This window comes from Amphiprion ocellaris, chromosome 6 (genome assembly GCF_022539595.1).
Source record: "Amphiprion ocellaris isolate individual 3 ecotype Okinawa chromosome 6, ASM2253959v1, whole genome shotgun sequence".
NCBI lineage: Eukaryota > Metazoa > Chordata > Actinopteri > Pomacentridae > Amphiprion > Amphiprion ocellaris.
Window position 1 is genome coordinate 24,357,324 of NC_072771.1, and position 17,387 is coordinate 24,374,710.

Consider the following 17,387-nt stretch of genomic DNA (forward strand, 5'->3'; position numbering starts at 1 on the left):
CCCTCTTGAATATTCATTTGACTGGTGCAAAACCACAAGTATCAGGTTCAATACACTGTTTTTACTTTAAAATACAAAGTGTTTCAAGTACAGACTTTAAAATAAAGAGAAAGATGACTTGTATAATGTAGAACAGCAGAGCAGAGTTCATACAAACAACATGAAACATTACTTTTACATCAATAATTACACAATTAGCATATGAAACATCCTGCATTTCAGTTTGAAATTATGCAGAGGTCAATGCACCCAATTCATGGTGCATGTTTGTCATACACAGAGGGCTCCATTACACTTACGGGTTTTTCATGACATGCCAACCTGTAGTGCAGTCTACACTCTCCCTCATCAAGTTAAATACATAGTCAGTCTGAAGAGGACATCATCATTATTTTCTGGCCTTTTTCTTCTTCGCTTTTTCAGCATCATCATGGGCCTTTCTCTTTGCAGCAAGCTTATTAGCCTGTAAGAGGAGAATGACAGTGTTAATGAACAGATACTCAACACCAGTCACACAAGCATTTTTGAGGTCAGTGAACATAGGAGGTCATCACTGGGTTTGTGTGTTCTCTACACTGCAGCTACACAACACTGTTCCTGTCCTACATTCCTGACCGGAGATAAGCTAACCAGGTATTGATAAAAACAGGCACAATGTTAAAAATGTTAGAATGCCACCTCTCACATAGCTGAACAAACATTCTTCTCTACACGAGAATCCATACTCGTTCAACAGCAAAAATTAAACATACCTCTCTGACTTTTCTTTTCTTTCCAAACATGATCTTGTCGTAGAGGTACTTTTCCTTTTTCTTCATCATCATGATAGCCAGACGTTTCTCCTCTGCTTTCTCCTCCTGCTCCAAGCGGGCTGGATTTTCTACTTTTACTTTTCCAGGTGTCACTTTGACTTGCAGAGACTAAAAGAAAGATGAGTAAATAAAGACTCGAGAAGTTTCTAAAGCAGAAAATGATCCAAAGAAAAGGGATCAGAAATCCCTTACCTTCCCCTGAGATCTTTTATCTTCCATCTCCTTCAGGTTTTTCTCTTCAGCTTCTTCTTCATCATCTTCCTCTTCATCAGCATTGTCATCCTCCTCTTCTTCTTCTTCATCGTCTTCATCCTCCTCTTCTTCCTCATCATTGTCTTCTTCCTGTTCATTGGCTACAATAAAGGAAAAATTCAGATTAAAAAAAAATAGTGTTTATAATATCTGAATCAATTCCAGGTTATGACCAGTATCCTCCCAATACTTGATGTGCTATTCATTTACAATATGGTATCAGTAAAATGCTTCATACACACCAGGTTTTTCTCCTCGCTGTAAGGCCATAATCTTGAGTTTCTCTGGGGGCACGTAGTCGCCCTCCTTCTCCTCCACGAAGGGAGACAGGTGGGGGGGTAGAGTCACCCCAATGAAGTAGTCCTCAACAGGCAACAGGATTTTGGCATTGACACAGTCATACACCCACTGGGGCTGGATGTAGTACCTGAAAGAACAAGTACAGGACATGAAAATGTGGTCTTGTTGGCAGCAAGAAAGCACTTATTGTCCCGGTCCCATCATGATTTTGGATTCCAGCAATTAAATGAACAGGATTGACTGTGATGCTGATGTTTAAATTGCTTCCTGTGCTCGTACAAAACTCAACTGCATATCAAATATTTGTAAACTAACAGCCAGCCAACAGGGAGTGATCAAGATGTTTTGGCTTCACTTTTTGGGAGCTGTCAAGCCACTGCACTGGAAAGGTGTGATCAGATTTGCTGGATGTTGTGGCTTGCAGTCTACAGTATAGGAGTCACAAAGACATTTAACTTGAAAATGATAGCAGTGTTGTGTTGATTTCATTTTTGGTAAGTGGGGCAGTGGTGGCACAATAAAAATATTCTGTAACTGAAATGATTGAGTAATTGTGATAAATATTCATGATTTCAATCGGATCATTATCATTATGGACATCCACATCCATGTAGTACGATTTACTAATGAATTATCTGAGGGAGTTGGTACGGTCTGACAAACAGGATGAGGCCGAGACAAAAACTACTGTGAAAGGAGGCATTGTGCAGATATGGTGTGCAAGACTCGCAATAAGCAGACTTCCTGTATTTAAGATTCAGAAATGTAAGAAATTGCATTCATTTACCTGTTGATGTACTGTTTGTCGATGTTGGGTCTGTCAACTATGTGATGTGTGATCGTTTCATCAGTCACATCGTATGTGCTACCGATGCAAATAGACTTGTCCCAGGACACCTCGCCACCAAAACACCTGGAAGGCAGAAGAAACATTAAGAGAAAAAAAAGCATTACTTCAAGATTTAAATGGATATTTTCTTTGTTTCTAAATCAGTGTCTTCCCTCCCCGACTGAATATAAAGATGGACATGGCCACCATGACATCACTGATTGATTTGTGGACCAGTGTTTTGCAGCCTCAAGTTTGGACTTCAGACATCGTTATCTTTGATTTTTTTTAACCCAACTGTGATGAGTGAAGGCTAGATCTGACTGAGAATGTACTTTCATACTGTGGCATTATGGCAATTGCAAGGTAGCCACATGTTAAACTATATCCTGCTACTTATTGAAATGGGACCATAATTTACAAGACAACCATCATGCTGCACTGAAGGAGGCATGAAACTAGCGACATCAAGTCAGTAGAGTAATTTTCTCATAGACTTCTTCTTTATACAATCAGGTTTCTCTTAGCAACCCGTGTAATCACCTCCTGCTGACCATGAGAAAGAAAACAGTTTAAGTTGCTTCTGCTTGAGCTTCACTTTTCAGACCTAGAAGCTAAGTCCATCTTTCAGATACATATACACTTAAATGTTTCATGTGGTTTCATTGCAACATCTCTTTATCACCTGATGACAAAAGCCAGCGACTCTCTGGGCACTTCTCTGTTGAGGAAGAATTTGAGCCCCTGGAACATCTTTCTCTGGGCTTCCTGCTGCTTCTGTTCCTTTTCTCTAGCCTCCATCTTTTCCATGTCCTCCTGAACAATAACAGTGAAGTAAAACATTTTAATGCTGGGCCACAAGTAGGCGTAACATTAACATGAAATTTAGATCCTGCATTACCAGCTTTCTTTCAAAGAAATTCCTTTATACAAATGTCAACAACCGCTGGAGGGTGAGTTATGTGAATTATTTCTCATTTGTAGATAGATTAGGGTACCTGACAGGATTTAGGTAGGGACAATAGTGCAGGAAGACTAGTTGTGATAATAAATCTAAACTTTTAATCAACTGAAAATAAACATTTATCATGATAACATTTTCAGACTAATCTCCCAGCCCTAAAACGATTACATTCATTTCTAAGTCCTACACCAATACATACATGAAAGGCCATCATGGGGCCACAACACTAACATTTTCCACCCTAAGTCAGGGTCTCTAAGCACTCATTAATAAGGAAAAATAAATACATATGCATAGGATATATAAATACTGGTGGGGAAACTGAATTCACTAGGATTAAGTACGCAGTGATTATATTACATAATTACAATTACTGCTACTTAGATACTATTTTGCGAGGCCTACCCTACCATAACAGTAATATGAACATGTCAGTGCTTTCCAAGGACTGTCAAGTTCTTTTTATGTATTCATTTTGATATGTTTTTAAAAAGTACCATGAGAACTACTGAAATTAGACCACTGAAATACTAAAAAGCTGTTGGAGTTGTTAAGTATTTCTTTGAATTTACTGATGTGCACATGATGTATGTGCATGTTAAAGTAGTTTTGAGGCTTCAGTTGCATATTAAGGAAGTCAGCACTGCAAACTCCCCTCTAATATTTCCTGTGATGTTCCAAGTGGATTAGAGACTCATTATTCTCAATCCAGGCACCAAAACTGGTGTTAGGCTTGGGTTGTTGAATTGCAGATCAAGTGTTGTAGCTGCTAAAGTTTCTCTGTTCCTGAGTTGAACTGTGCTAATGAAACCAGTCGGACAAAACAAGCTTCTTCGGGTGACAAACATCTCAGCCATAGCAACCAAACATTAAGCTGTAAATCCCAAGTCTCACACCTTCAAAAGCTCTGACACCTTTGGCAAAAATATGTGACCTCTCAACTTTGTCCTCAGAGACCAATTAGTCCATCAACTGTTGTTTTTATGCATGTTTTTGATGTTATTTATCACGATGGCAGCGTTTCATTGTCAGTATAATTAACAGAGGCAAGACACGGTGATGCATTTTTCTCACCCCTTCAACAGGAAACTGGTCGAGTTCAGCGTCCTCCTCATCTGCAGAAGAAACCACCCGTGCCAGACTGGCACTCAGAGCTGACAGTTTCTGTACACCCAAAAACAACAGGATTAGAACAACAATGTATTCATTATTACCATAAATAATCACATTAAGATAACAGTTAAGTTTAAGAAACTACATGGTTTGTATCCCAACACAAGTTTACATTATTTCTTTGTCCAAAAGGATGCACGGTATCCTACATATTGGCATCTTATCACATGAAGGAAGAAATGTTGGAAAAACATGTATTTACATGTATCATTTATTCAAGTATTTTTACATGCTAATTGATAATCTAAGCAAGGAAACACTGCTATACATCAGGACACTGCACTAACACAGCAGAGGTGTTGATGTAGAGTCTATCCACAAACCAATTGAATAAACAAAACACATTTGCAGCATCAGTCAACGAAACGGTTGAACCTCGCCAGAGTCAGCGTGGAGAACTTGGTGGACGTTTGTGTGCACCTCAAAATTTGTGTCAGCAAGGACTGTCCATGTGGCAACACTACAAGGGCAGTAGTGTGCATGCATGGAATAGGTAGATATCAATCTATTGCACATGCATGGAATGGAGTCTTCCAAACAGACTAGAAAGTAGTATATTCACAACTACATGTCTGTGGTATCCACAGTCAATCCTTCAAACTGGGCTCATTCGTTGTTAACTTTTACTGTCCTGACCATCTCTGTAGTAATGAGGGGGAGGCAGAAAGAGACACATACAGCCTACCACTGAATGAACTGGGCCTTTATTTCCTTTCTTTTAGGGAAGCATACGTGATACATAACACCTGAATAACTACTACACAGAAACATAGACCTATGTAGATATTTTATGGGTGACTATAGGAATTGAAACACCTGGTGGCATGTACTTTCCGGTGGCTGCGCCTATCTGATGGTAACGCTACTTCTTTAACACACTAGAGCACCTGGAGAGCACAGTCCTCCAACAAGGCCACTGTAATCTAAATTTTAAACAAAATTTAACTGGCTATGCTCCACCTCTCAATCAAGTTTGATGAAATTTGGCCAAGTAGTTTTTATGCAATCATAGTTACAGACGGACAAATGACACTGAAAATATATCTCTGTCTTGGTGAGGAATAATTCACTAAATCTTGTTGCACAGTTGCAGTGACAACACACACAGCGGATGTGTGTTTACATCATCTGAACATGTTTAAAGCACCACAGTCATGGCAGTATTTGCACCCTTTTCTCTATTTGCTTATCAGAAAAATGATCCGATCCATGACTGAAAAGCTGTGACACAATCCCAACAAGGAGTTTTGTGATCATTTTGCATCCTCCTCTAAGGCAAAGTTCCCTAAAGGTAAGGGCTGAGCTGTAACAAATGCGTCACTCTACCTCAGGTTTCAGCCTTTCTTATCTGACAACCACAAACTCCTATTGTAATATAGATAAATGAATGCTCAAAAAATCTGAATCAAATCAAGGATCTACCACTGATGCTTCGAAGCACTGATTTTCATGGGACAGTGCAAAATAAAACCAACCTATCTGTGTGATTATGCAACACCAGTGGTAAGAGAAAATGATTAAACATGTCTTATAAACTGGTCAAAATAAAGCCGTACCTCTATGTAGCTTTCTGAATCCATGGCATAGTCCTCCTCATCCTCTTCCTTCAGCTCTGACTGTGTTTTAGCATCCAGCTGTAAAAAGAGAGAGGACATTAACTACAGGCTAACAGGCAACCAAACCTGTCATAAATCCCCATTGTAGCCTGACTGTAACCCTTGTAATAGTTGTGGAGCCCACCATACCTTTGGTGGGTAGAGCAAGTTGAGAGAATGGTAGAGTCTGAAGTTGACAAATCCCAGGAGAGTGGTGTAAAACTCTGTGAAAGTTGCCATTACTCTGTAGTCAACATCTGTTGGGTGCTGAAAGAGAACAAAAAATGTAATCTAACCAAGTCTAAATGGTAAACTTAATAGGTAAAATTGCAAATATTTATAATACATAATTTGTATTTTGTATCTATCCATAAATAGGACTGAAGCACTCAAAAAGATTGGGCAGTGAACTTATTTCAGTTTTCTTGTGCATGAGTGCTCTATTTGCTGACTTAGCTCCAGCTGATGTCAACTGTTAATGTAATCTCATAATAATAAAGAGACTGCCTCTATAATCACTACTGACTGCATTTCATCAGTCTGCACTTACATCATGGGAGAACTGATATGGCACCAGCCATGTAATGAGCTGTCCCATCGCCTCGGCTTGATAATATATTCCTTTGATGGAGATGAAAACCTATCAGGGACAGAAAGGTGTTGAGTGTGAATAGAACACAAGTCAATTAACGTTCATGAGGACATATCAATAGCCCATGAAGCTTCCAGTTTTTTGGTGATGTTCAGTATAAATCTGTACCTTTCGGAGAGAACGAGATGCAATCACGTAGTTCATCCACTCCACAGAGAGGCGTCTGCACAGCTGGATTGTCTGCACGTGACACTTTCCTGTTCTGGCGAACGTGGAGAAGAGAAAGCACATGCAGAGGGCATCGTCGATGTCACGGAGAGCATCAATGAAGCTGGGGTACCTGCAACATAAACAAACACCAGTAAGGCAGTGCAATTGATACATGTTTTTTTGGGTTTTTTTAAACTACATAAACTAAAATATGTAAACTGTCCAAGCCTCAAGCTGTGTCTGGGTGTCAGAATGGGTGCCAAAGGTCTACAAAATAAAAAGGTCACAGTTGCTTTCTGGCTGTCTGGCTTGGGCACATCAACACCAACAGCAGTCTGGTTATTGAATTTGCAGACATTGATAGCTGGAGTTCTCGTGACACTGTCAGATTCAGAGCATCTTGTAGTCAACTGTCCTTTAACTTGCCTATGAAGTGCACTCTATTCATCCTACAATGGTTCAGCGTCAGTCTGCTGGGTTCCCCTCATACTGAACACAGAAAAACACACAGGGATGTAGCAGCTGGGTACAGACTATGACTACACTGTGGCATTGTAGCAGATTATTCCTGAGGTGTGCCGAGCAAAGTGTATAAACATAGTGCAGAACAGTTGATTTTATTTTTCAGTTTCATTCTCTAATTAATGCTGTCATTTTGGCAATGGCAAAGGCATAATGTGTCTTTTAAACCCACCCACAGGATATGAGATTCAGAGAAGCGAACAGCAGAATCAACAGATGCTATTTTTTATACAAATGAGCATTTTTTGTTCATGAGCATGTTTCAGTTGACGAAATTTATCTAATCATTTAAACTAAGGCTATCTCATTTGACTTGACACAGAGAAAATAAGTTAAGCTCAACTATGCCCTCCAATGTTGAGTATGGAGAATAACTGTCTCACCTTTCTTTGATGATGTGGTCCAATTTATAGGTCGGTTTATTCTCTCTCAGTCTTTCCACTGTAGACCACTCTGTTTTTCCATAGGCCTTCTTAAGTTTTCGCACAAATATCTGTTCAGATAAAACAGTTTGATAATAAAAGTCCATTGATTACGTAAGGAAATATGAGCAGAGTGACATCAACAAGCCGTAAATCAAACACATTACATAGAATGCAAAAAAAGGACATTTTTCAGACACAGAAAAAAATGTTAATGTAAAACATACTTTTCTAAATAAAACAGCAATTTGACAACTGGAATGAAAAAGCAATTCAATAAATTTTCAGTATAATCATGTAAATTTCTTTGTATTGTAGCATGTTCAAACACTGATGTTGTTATTTAAAATACCTTGTATTCTCTGAACTTCCCAACAATTGGTTCATGCAGCAGAAAGCGGATGTCCTTCATCAGGTAGAAGGTCCTCGGTGCTGTGGAGCCTTTGTTCACCTTCTTCTTGTGCTTCGGCTCGTGAGGATAGATGCCTTTCAGGATGCATAGTCGCCTAAATATCAGAGATAAGAAATTACATGTATGTATATGAATGATTTTGCAGGGTCTGAACATTATATTTTTAAGTAGCCAGGTAAACCTTCATAATTGATAATATAGTAGGGGCTTAACCTTATGCATAATATTTAAATTACTCAGGTAAATTCACATAATGTATCGTACTGGGAAGTCTTAACGTTAACATTTATACTGGTTATGTAATTTCGCAAACCAATCTTATTTCTTTACCGGAAAGCTCAGCGGCTGTTTAAAATGTGCTCCAGAAATAACAGAGTTAAATACATTTAGAACTTGTTATATCAGACTACATTAGTTCTGACCATATGTTCTAAATACATATACTTTGCAGTGGAGTGCACAAACATGATTTAACATCTCATGCACCACATGCAAGGCTGTATTTGTATTGTCCAACCCCATTATATAGCCAGCGCAGTAAAATGACCTGAAATCTGGGAGGCTCAGCATCAACTTCTTGCGAGCTCTGTTTCTGGTGATGTAGTTGGTGGCTGCGCCCCTCTCGAACTGCAAAACAACCACAGACACTCATGTTAAACTCACACAAATCATACGACTTAGATGTATAGTCGGGTAAACAGAACATTCAACTTAAAGGCGCTCATCTGCAGCCAAACAAGTCAACTGTTTCGTAAAAACAAACTTAAGCTAGCTCCGTTAGCTAACTCCATGGCCTGGCTGCTATCCGAGTTAACGTGTCCGAGGCTGACATTAGCAGGACGCCAACTCTCACCTTTTTCTTTTGAAGGCCTCCCATTTTCAAAAGTTGTGTGACCCGCCACTGAAGTTTAAGGGAACGCAATTATCAACAAATTGAGAAGTTAACAGGAGCACGCAGCGATCCCCACCGTCATACACAGCCGACGCACGTGTCGTTTGACATGCGCGGAAGAGGTGGTGCCAGAAAACGGCAGGACCCAGGGGTGGGCCGTTAGTCCGCCTGTATATAAAAGAAAGAAAATAAATAAATAAAAACGTTTGGTACTAAAAAAAAATTGCTGGTGTATAATAGTGCTTAATGGGCATACACATCAGATTTTAGTATGTCTAATTAGATATAGCTCATTAGAGGTGAAAAAGGGAGGGAAAGGGCTAAAGTTAGATTCAAATAAGGCAGTGAGAAGCGAATTGTAGTTCGTTGTGGCACTTTGGTGTTTGTAGTTCACTGCTGTCTGATCCCGTTAAAAAAAAAGCCTCTAATTAATTAAATCTCTGCAGTCATGTAAACGCGCACATTTTCACTTAGTTATACCTCATGCAAAATTAAACCCACTTCATTTCTAGTTCCAATCCAATTATTTCAAAATTGCTTTTTTTCTTTAAAGTATATAGCAATTTTCAAACATCAAGACAGGGAGCAATTTAAGTGTAGATTTTCAATCTAATTAATAAACAAAGGGGATGATTTAAAATGCATATAAAGTTTATGTTCCTGTCCAGGACTTCAGGAACTTTATTTAGCTTTTTAGTCTCATCCAGTATAAAACACAATGACACTGTACAATTATCAGAATAAACATCAGAATTCAGTCCCACCCCCTTGTCTTCTTCGTCACTCAGTGGTGTCAGTGGTGCTCCAGAGAAATGCAGGCTGGAGCCGAGCAGGAGCAGATAAAGTGAGAAAGAGAAACAATGACAGAATAATAAAGCTAGATAGAGAGGTGGAGTTAGAACAATAGAGAGGAAAAAAAGACTTCCTAAGGACATTTCAGGATATGTGTGAAGCATTTCATCACATCACCATGGGGCTACGCGAGTTTATATTGGAGTATTTTCAAGGTTTCTGGGACTATGAGACCCCCAAGGTGATGGTGGTTAAAAACACAACTCTTGGAGTAATTTACAGGTCTGTTCAGTTCCTGGTGATCACCTATTTCATCTGGTAAGTTTCATGTTTCTGGATATGCATGTCCACTATCTGTACCGAAAGAAAAAATGTAAATATTGCTAATTTTTCTACATTTTTTTTAATATAAGACATATGTATAAAGTGTTTAAATGCTTCTTTTAGGAATTCCAGTAGAGGTAAAGATCTTAGTTATCAGTATGTCACTGTGTGAACAGAGATCATATTTGATATAAACAAAATTAATAACAAGAATTGTGATAGAGCTTCTCTTTCTCATCAACCTATTATTTGATCTAGGGAGAGCAATTTTTACCTATTATGGACTTCTGAAAATCTTATTATTCATGTAAGTCTTTCAGGTGTTAAATTATTTCTTCGATGCCTTGGATTCAAGTGCGTCATCTTCATTTCTTGGCTTCAGCAAAGAGGGCTGAAATAATCCACTGTAACACGATACCACCAATAAAATTTGACATCATGGCAGAAAATGTGATATTGCTCCTGTCTGTTCTATCATCCTGAAGGTATGTGTTTATAAGTCAGAAAGCATACCAAGAGAGTGAAACCCGTCCGGAGAGCTCCGTTTACACTCTTATGAAAGGCTCAGCAGTTCATGGAGATGATATCCTGGACACTGTGGAGTACGCTCGACCCTCAGAGGTGAGTTCAGAATAAATGTTGCAGCATCATGAAAACTCACTTCCTTTTCTCTGTCAAGACTGCTATCTTTTTAAGCTGGAGTAAATTGGGTATTGTCTGACATTTTCCTTTAAGGGTGGTGATGTGATTAGTACAATACTGAGGCGAGAATTCACCTACAATCAGATGCAGGGTACCTGTGCTGAGGTAAGAGGTCAGCTAAAGGAATAACAGTGTGCAAGATGACACAATTTAATAAGTGTATCAGTTACACAGACACCTTAGTCTCCCACCACTGAACATCTGTCTTATTTCACTTTAGTATTTCAAAGTTCCCAACGCCAACTGTACGAAAGACTCCGACTGTGTCGAGGGGGAGGTCGACTTTAATGGCCATGGTACCATTTCTTCTTCTCACACAACTCAGCTTCATGACTGCTTGGTTTGTATTTGCCACTGTTTTTCTTCTTCCCACAGGCAGAAGAACTGGAAGATGTGTTCAGTACTACAACTACACCTTCAAAACCTGTGAGATTCAAACCTGGTGTCCTATAGAGGAGCATGCTGTAGTACGGTAAGACACAGGAGATACATAATCTCCAATAATCTGGGTGGTCAGGCTCAAGTCAGGTTTGTTTGGATCATCCAGTCATCTATACAAGGGCTTCGGCAGACAAGGAAGACGTCACCAAATATCTTAGCTCACAAGAAAATCGGTGTCAGGGACAACTGAAAGATAGAAACCAGAATGAAATTAATCAGAAAGAAGAATTATTCTAAGTATTTAATTAATGCTAAAGCACCACTAGTGGAGTAACAAGGCAATTCACAAAAGCAAAACAAAAACAAAATGGTGTCAAGTCAGTGAAATGCCCACATTAAGTTCTGGTAGTAACAGTGGCAGTATATTCTGAACATTTATTTAAGTAAAAGTACCCTACAGCTTCATAAAAATACTTCATTACAAGTAAAAGTTGTGCACGACAAATACACACTGCACCAATTGACAAGATGAGTCACTCTTTATAGTGAGCCCAGCCAGCATGATGAGCGACTCCCACCTGCACCCCATCAGCTGATTGGTAATCAGCCACACCTGCTGCCCACCACTGCCACACACCTAGAGAGAGAAAAAAAACAGGCTGGAGGAGGAGAGAGCACTGCCACCTAATCACAGCCTCTGCCTGTGACTGTGACACCTCTAAATTATTTTGGAGGAGAAACATAAAGTAGCATAACATGGAAATAATCAAGCAGAGCAGAGTACCTTAAAATAGTTTGGAAGTACAATACTTGAGTCAATGTACTTAGTTACTTTCCACCACTGCTAAAGCTTCACTAGTCAATCTAGTAAATATTTACATATTGTACATAAGTTTAAAACTAACAGGGAAAATACTAAACACTTAGCTCAACAGTCAGTACTCACTTACCTACAGTAACTCTAAATGTTGTGTTCATAATTTTCCAGCCTCACACAGCCATAATGGGTGGCTGCTTGTTACCTGATAATAAGTAAACAATCACAAAAGTCATTGTATTGGGAGAGGCCCAACAGGAATTATGTTGCACCAAGGATGTTTACAGAGCAGATCAAATATGCTTGATATCATTTGCTTTGTCAGTGAACTAAAAAAATGTGGTCAAACTGAGCATTTCACTGAAAGCAGCTGTGGAAATATTGTCACTATTTGTTGTCCTCAACAGAGAGCCACCATTAGTGGAGGCGGTCAACTTCACTGTGTTCATCAGGAACTCCATTCACTTCCCCAAATTTAAAGTGCTGAGGTAAAGTCACACACACACACACACACACACACACACACACACACACACACACACACACACACACACACACACACACACACACACACACACACACACACACACACACACACAGTGCTTCTGTCTTTTTGATTTGCAGATATTGATAAGAACACTATGATCTTGTCTTTGTCAGGGGAAATGTTAAGGATGCCTCGAACAAGCGTGAAATGCAGAAATTTCTCCAAAAGTGTAGCTATCATGAGGAGAAGGAGCCCTACTGTCCTAACTTCCGCCTGAGCTACATCGCAGAACAAGCCAGGGAGAATTTCACTGAGCTCTGCAGGACTGTGAGTATGAGACCTGCACTGCAACATGCACCACTGGTTTGATTCCTAAAAAAATATCTGTCATTTAAAAATGTGTACATGTTTTTATCATTCAGTGCCTTCATGTGTTACTTATTGGACACTGACAGGGCTTATTGATCAACTGAAATAAGAGCTGTGTTTGAGAGTCAAAAATGCTCTGACTAGACAGTAGATAATAGAACTTCATATAAAATTCATAGCAGACAACATAATTATTACTTTTTTATGTTTAGAAGAACTTATGTGACACCCAGATGCTTAAACTCTGTCACAACTTGCAGCTGTTACCCTGATATCACCTCCTGTATGGCTTTTTGAAAGGATCTGTCTACACTATTTTGAGACATGACCACTCTGGCCATGCTTTAGCATGCCTCTGTCCAGTAATCAGCAGCCTGCTGTCTTGTGCCACCATTCACACAGATCACAGTGTCACTGGCATAGAGCTGGATCACCGCAAGACAAACAGAAAACTAACTGTTAATGTACAAACTAAATAAAGTTAGAAAGATGAATATTTAATGAAGTTTCTTCCTCCTGAATATGACTATCCCTGTGAGGTAATCAGGTGGTGATAGTTTATTGATAAGTATCCTAAAATTTACAGTCAAAGCCTTTCTAAGATTTAAAAAAAAAAAAAAAAAAAAACACACAAAAAAGAAACGGCCCCTATGGGATTATGCATGTCTATCACTGATTTAATCTTTCACAATATTTTGGTCAGCTGTGAATCCACATTGCATGGGGTGCAAGACACAAGCTAAAGGAAACTATCAGCATGCTGCCTGCTGAGAGAATGCTAATAGACCTACAGAAATTGATAAACCAGGGGTCACCTACTTTAAAAGTGGTGATGCAATAGCAGTGAATCTTAGTGAGATTCAATAAACTGTCTCTTAAAACCTTCAGCTATTTCTGCCAGATTTTGTCATAATATTCTTCCATTCAGTTGCATCAAAAGTCAAAGCTATACTAAAACAGCTTTGGTGGCCCATTCTGATGGACAACAGCTATTTTCTTAATCAGCTAACAAATAATGGATAAAGGAAGTTTGCTTAGCTTTCCTCAACTCCACAATAACCTTATTGTGTAGCATGATACATTTCTGTTTATCATTCTATAGTTTAGTCTGAGATATTACTCAGCACATCCTCCTTCTCTGTTATTAATTTGAGTAAATCTTTGCTTAGCCAGAAATTTCCTTTATGAATTTTTGAACTATGCTCTATTTTTTGTCATAAATATGCTTCAGTCTTCCCCTGTGCTTGTCTCGCACAATAATTGATTCCAGTTTATTATTTGTGTTGCTGTTTGAAAATTTCCTAGTTCACTTTGCGGATTTCTGAAGTTCTCATTTTATTTAAATAATTAGCTTGACAGCTTTCTAGTTAACATTATCAAATTATGGTTAGACAATGCAGTGATATTATTGAATGCCTGGGGCCAATTGCCGAAGATTAAACAAGTCTGTGTTTGTGAAGAGATTTTTATTATAGGGGACCCTGTAATGAATTGTGTTAGATGCGTATTTTTTTTTTTTTTAAATAATTTTTTTCTTGAAATGTATATTCAGGTTGGCTTAAAACATATTTTATTTTGTTGAAATGCATTTTTTGAGTATTTCTTTTTAGATTTACCATGAAATCCATTGCTAGAGGAAAGTGGGTGATGCAGAATAATAATAAAGGACATGCAAGATAAAATGCAAAATTCATATAGTGTAATACACTCACTCTCTACAGAACAATGTATGTGTCATATTTTGAATAACATAATGTGTCTGTGATGTTTGAAAATTGACACCTAGATGTGTTAAAAGTGAAATACTATATGGCTGTATCATTGCTTGAGATGTTATGCTGTTTGTGCTCAGGGAGGTGTGATCGGGGTTTTCATCAACTGGAACTGTAACCTGGATCTGGATCCTTCACACTGTAAACCGAAATATTCATTCCGTCGTCTGGACCTCCGCAAAGATCTGGCCAACTCTGGTTACTATTACAGGTTAGTACCGACACCCTGCACTGATTTATCCGACAATTTTGACTGTGACTGTCACTTTGTCTTGGGATAAGTTTGCCTGTCTTTGCAGTGTGATTTCTGTGTAATTGTCCAGGTTTGCCAAATATTACAATAAGGATGGAGTAGAGTCTCGGACACTAATCAAGGCCTACGGCATGCGTCTGGATATCATCGTTCACGGACATGTAAGCGGATTCTCCATCACTACACTTTATTTCCTGCTTACTGAGGTGACTGCCTTTATAATAGCGCATGTCATCTTGATGCAGGCTGGTAAATTCAGTCCTATTCCAACCATCATCAGTACAGTGACCGCTATGACTTCTGTTGGGATTGTGAGTATTCACTGCATTCTTTTCTTATCTCGAGACTTTAAAGTGACAGCAAACGTTTGGTGCACCCCAAACTGTTTTTTCATCTAATTTTTCCCCTGTAGTGCACCATCATCTGTGACTGGATCATGCTGACTTTTATTGACAAGAATGAAGTCTACAGTGAGAGAAAGTTTGATGAAGTGAGTAAAAAGCATCAGTTATTCAACATATCTGGGTTCTGCTCTGCTTAGAGTCATACTTAATGCCTGCATTCTCACCTGTGTAATACCTATCATTGCTGGCATAAATTTCTTATTCATTTGCTTGTAAATCCTTAAAATAGTAACCTTATGAGCACATTTTACACTCATTAAGCTGTTCTATATTTAATACTTTGAATGCTCCATTTCATTTTTATTTACTGTCAGTCTTGTGTTGTGTATACATGGTCATGCATATTAATATACTTCAGTCCAATGCTTGTATGAATTAATCTGCTTGTTTTATATTCTTTATTCTCCTTCCGTCCCACTCCCTTTTTTTCTATCTTTATCCTTGCTGCTGTCGCCATAGTGCTAGTTCTAGGTGGCTGATCTGTGTCTGGAAGCGTCCTGAGACAATTTTGATTGTTATTGGTGCTATATAAATGTAATTGAACTGAACTGAGCTGATCATTAAGCATTCACCAGGTACTCTATCTTCCTTCCACAGTACAAAAACATGCTGAGGTTAATTAGTGATTCTAAATTGTCCGTAGGTGTGAATGTGAGTGTGCTGTTTGTCTGTAAGTGTAGCCCCGTGATAGACTAGTGACCTGTCCAGGGTGTCCCCCGTTTTCACACTATGTCGGACTCCAGCCCCCCACAGCTCTAATGAGGATTAAGCGGTGTGTAGCTCACAGATGGATTATCATTAAGCATAGAAAGGAATGATTTTTCCAATATTGTCAACAATCTTTTTAAGTTGGACTTGAACAGGGTCTTTTCCCATTTCCATGCACCTCAATGTCCATGACCTGCAGAACCACCGCTATCTGGTTGTCTTTTGATGTATTGTTTTACTACATCACAGCGTAAATATCTTTATGCACTTTTGAGAGATGCTGATGTCCTCGTCAGCATCATCTGCAGTTACTTCTCTAAGTTTTGTGTATTTGGCTTCCACAGGTGATCAAGGAGCCCACAGAACCCATCTCCACAGAGCTCAGCTTCATCAACAGCTATGGCTCAAACCATTCGGACCTGTCAGACGGTGTACCCCTGTGATGTCATCAGAGTTGCCTCGGTCCTCACTGGCCAAATGCATGGACTCACCTACACCGACTGACTGTGGCATCAAAAATAACTGTTTCTCAGGTGTCTGCAAATGCTCAGTGGATGGATCAGACTGTGCAGCTATGCTCTTAGTGGGAATAAACTGAGTAAGAACCACGTCCCTGTGGGCCTGTTCTGGACACACACAGTTCTCTTAATGTATCTGAATAACAGCAGGTTCTGTTCATATATCACCTCAAACCTTGATGGACCTTTACTGTTCTCCAGTGGACTGAAACCTGTTTCTGTTCAACTTGACATGACTTCCGAATATACTAACACCACGTAGAGAATGTGCATATTTTCTCCATATGAAACCGATCTACAAACCATACAAACTATGTCCATGTATTGCAGACATTCAATCCAACAATAAATGAACTTTATTAACTTGTGTTTCAGTCATAAACATTAATATTACATAATTTCTTGAATATAAAATATGAACAACCTTTAATTTGTGCTTATTTAAATCTGCATTTTTGCAAAGATAAAACCGCACCGTGCTCGAAGAATCCAAATATTCTGCTTCATTTCCTTTGGTCTTTCAACCTGACATGTCTGACATAATGAGAAGATACAGGAGGAAACTGTCGGGAGATGGACGAGGAGAGCAATGAACAGTAATCAAATAAAGCAGACATTTCCCATAAAATGGTTTCCCTAACAAGATTGTGGGGAAGTGTGAATCCATCTGGATCCCTGAGAGCAATACAAATGTCAGTGGTGGAAAAAGACCTAAGACTCAAGTCTAATGGATCGATATCTGCCAAGATGGATGGAGGAGCACAACGGACAGCCACGTTAGTTTGGAAACTGTGAGTTTATGACATGTAAAGGGGTGAAAATTCAAAGAATCTTATATCTTCAAGGAGAGTAGTTAAGTTAAATCATTTAACTTTGACAAAGTGT

At 38.9% G+C, this 17,387-nt stretch overlaps 2 protein-coding genes across 2 annotated transcripts; one reads left to right on the plus strand and one right to left on the minus strand.

Moving 5' to 3' along the window:
- Positions 1-41: 41 nt before the first annotated feature.
- On the minus strand, positions 42-9,096 carry pes (pescadillo). Its single transcript, XM_023269885.3, has 15 exons — positions 8,937-9,096; positions 8,631-8,710; positions 8,024-8,177; positions 7,633-7,742; positions 6,686-6,857; positions 6,476-6,565; positions 6,076-6,192; positions 5,887-5,964; positions 4,232-4,321; positions 2,879-3,009; positions 2,152-2,277; positions 1,307-1,491; positions 1,005-1,165; positions 753-920; positions 42-463 (listed from the first exon to the last, which is right to left on the minus strand). Exons 1-15 carry the CDS (start codon positions 8,958-8,960, stop codon positions 389-391), a joined length of 1,761 nt encoding a protein of 586 aa, XP_023125653.2. The 5' UTR covers positions 8,961-9,096; the 3' UTR covers positions 42-388.
- A 692-nt stretch (positions 9,097-9,788) lies between these two features.
- Positions 9,789-17,340, plus strand: p2rx2 (purinergic receptor P2X, ligand-gated ion channel, 2). The gene is made up of 12 exons (XM_023269919.3): positions 9,789-10,085; positions 10,577-10,712; positions 10,827-10,898; positions 11,014-11,089; positions 11,169-11,265; positions 12,399-12,479; positions 12,652-12,805; positions 14,700-14,830; positions 14,943-15,033; positions 15,118-15,183; positions 15,285-15,362; positions 16,329-17,340. Exons 1-12 carry the CDS (start codon positions 9,919-9,921, stop codon positions 16,425-16,427), a joined length of 1,248 nt encoding a protein of 415 aa, XP_023125687.1. The 5' UTR covers positions 9,789-9,918; the 3' UTR covers positions 16,428-17,340.
- Positions 17,341-17,387: the final 47 nt, after the last annotated feature.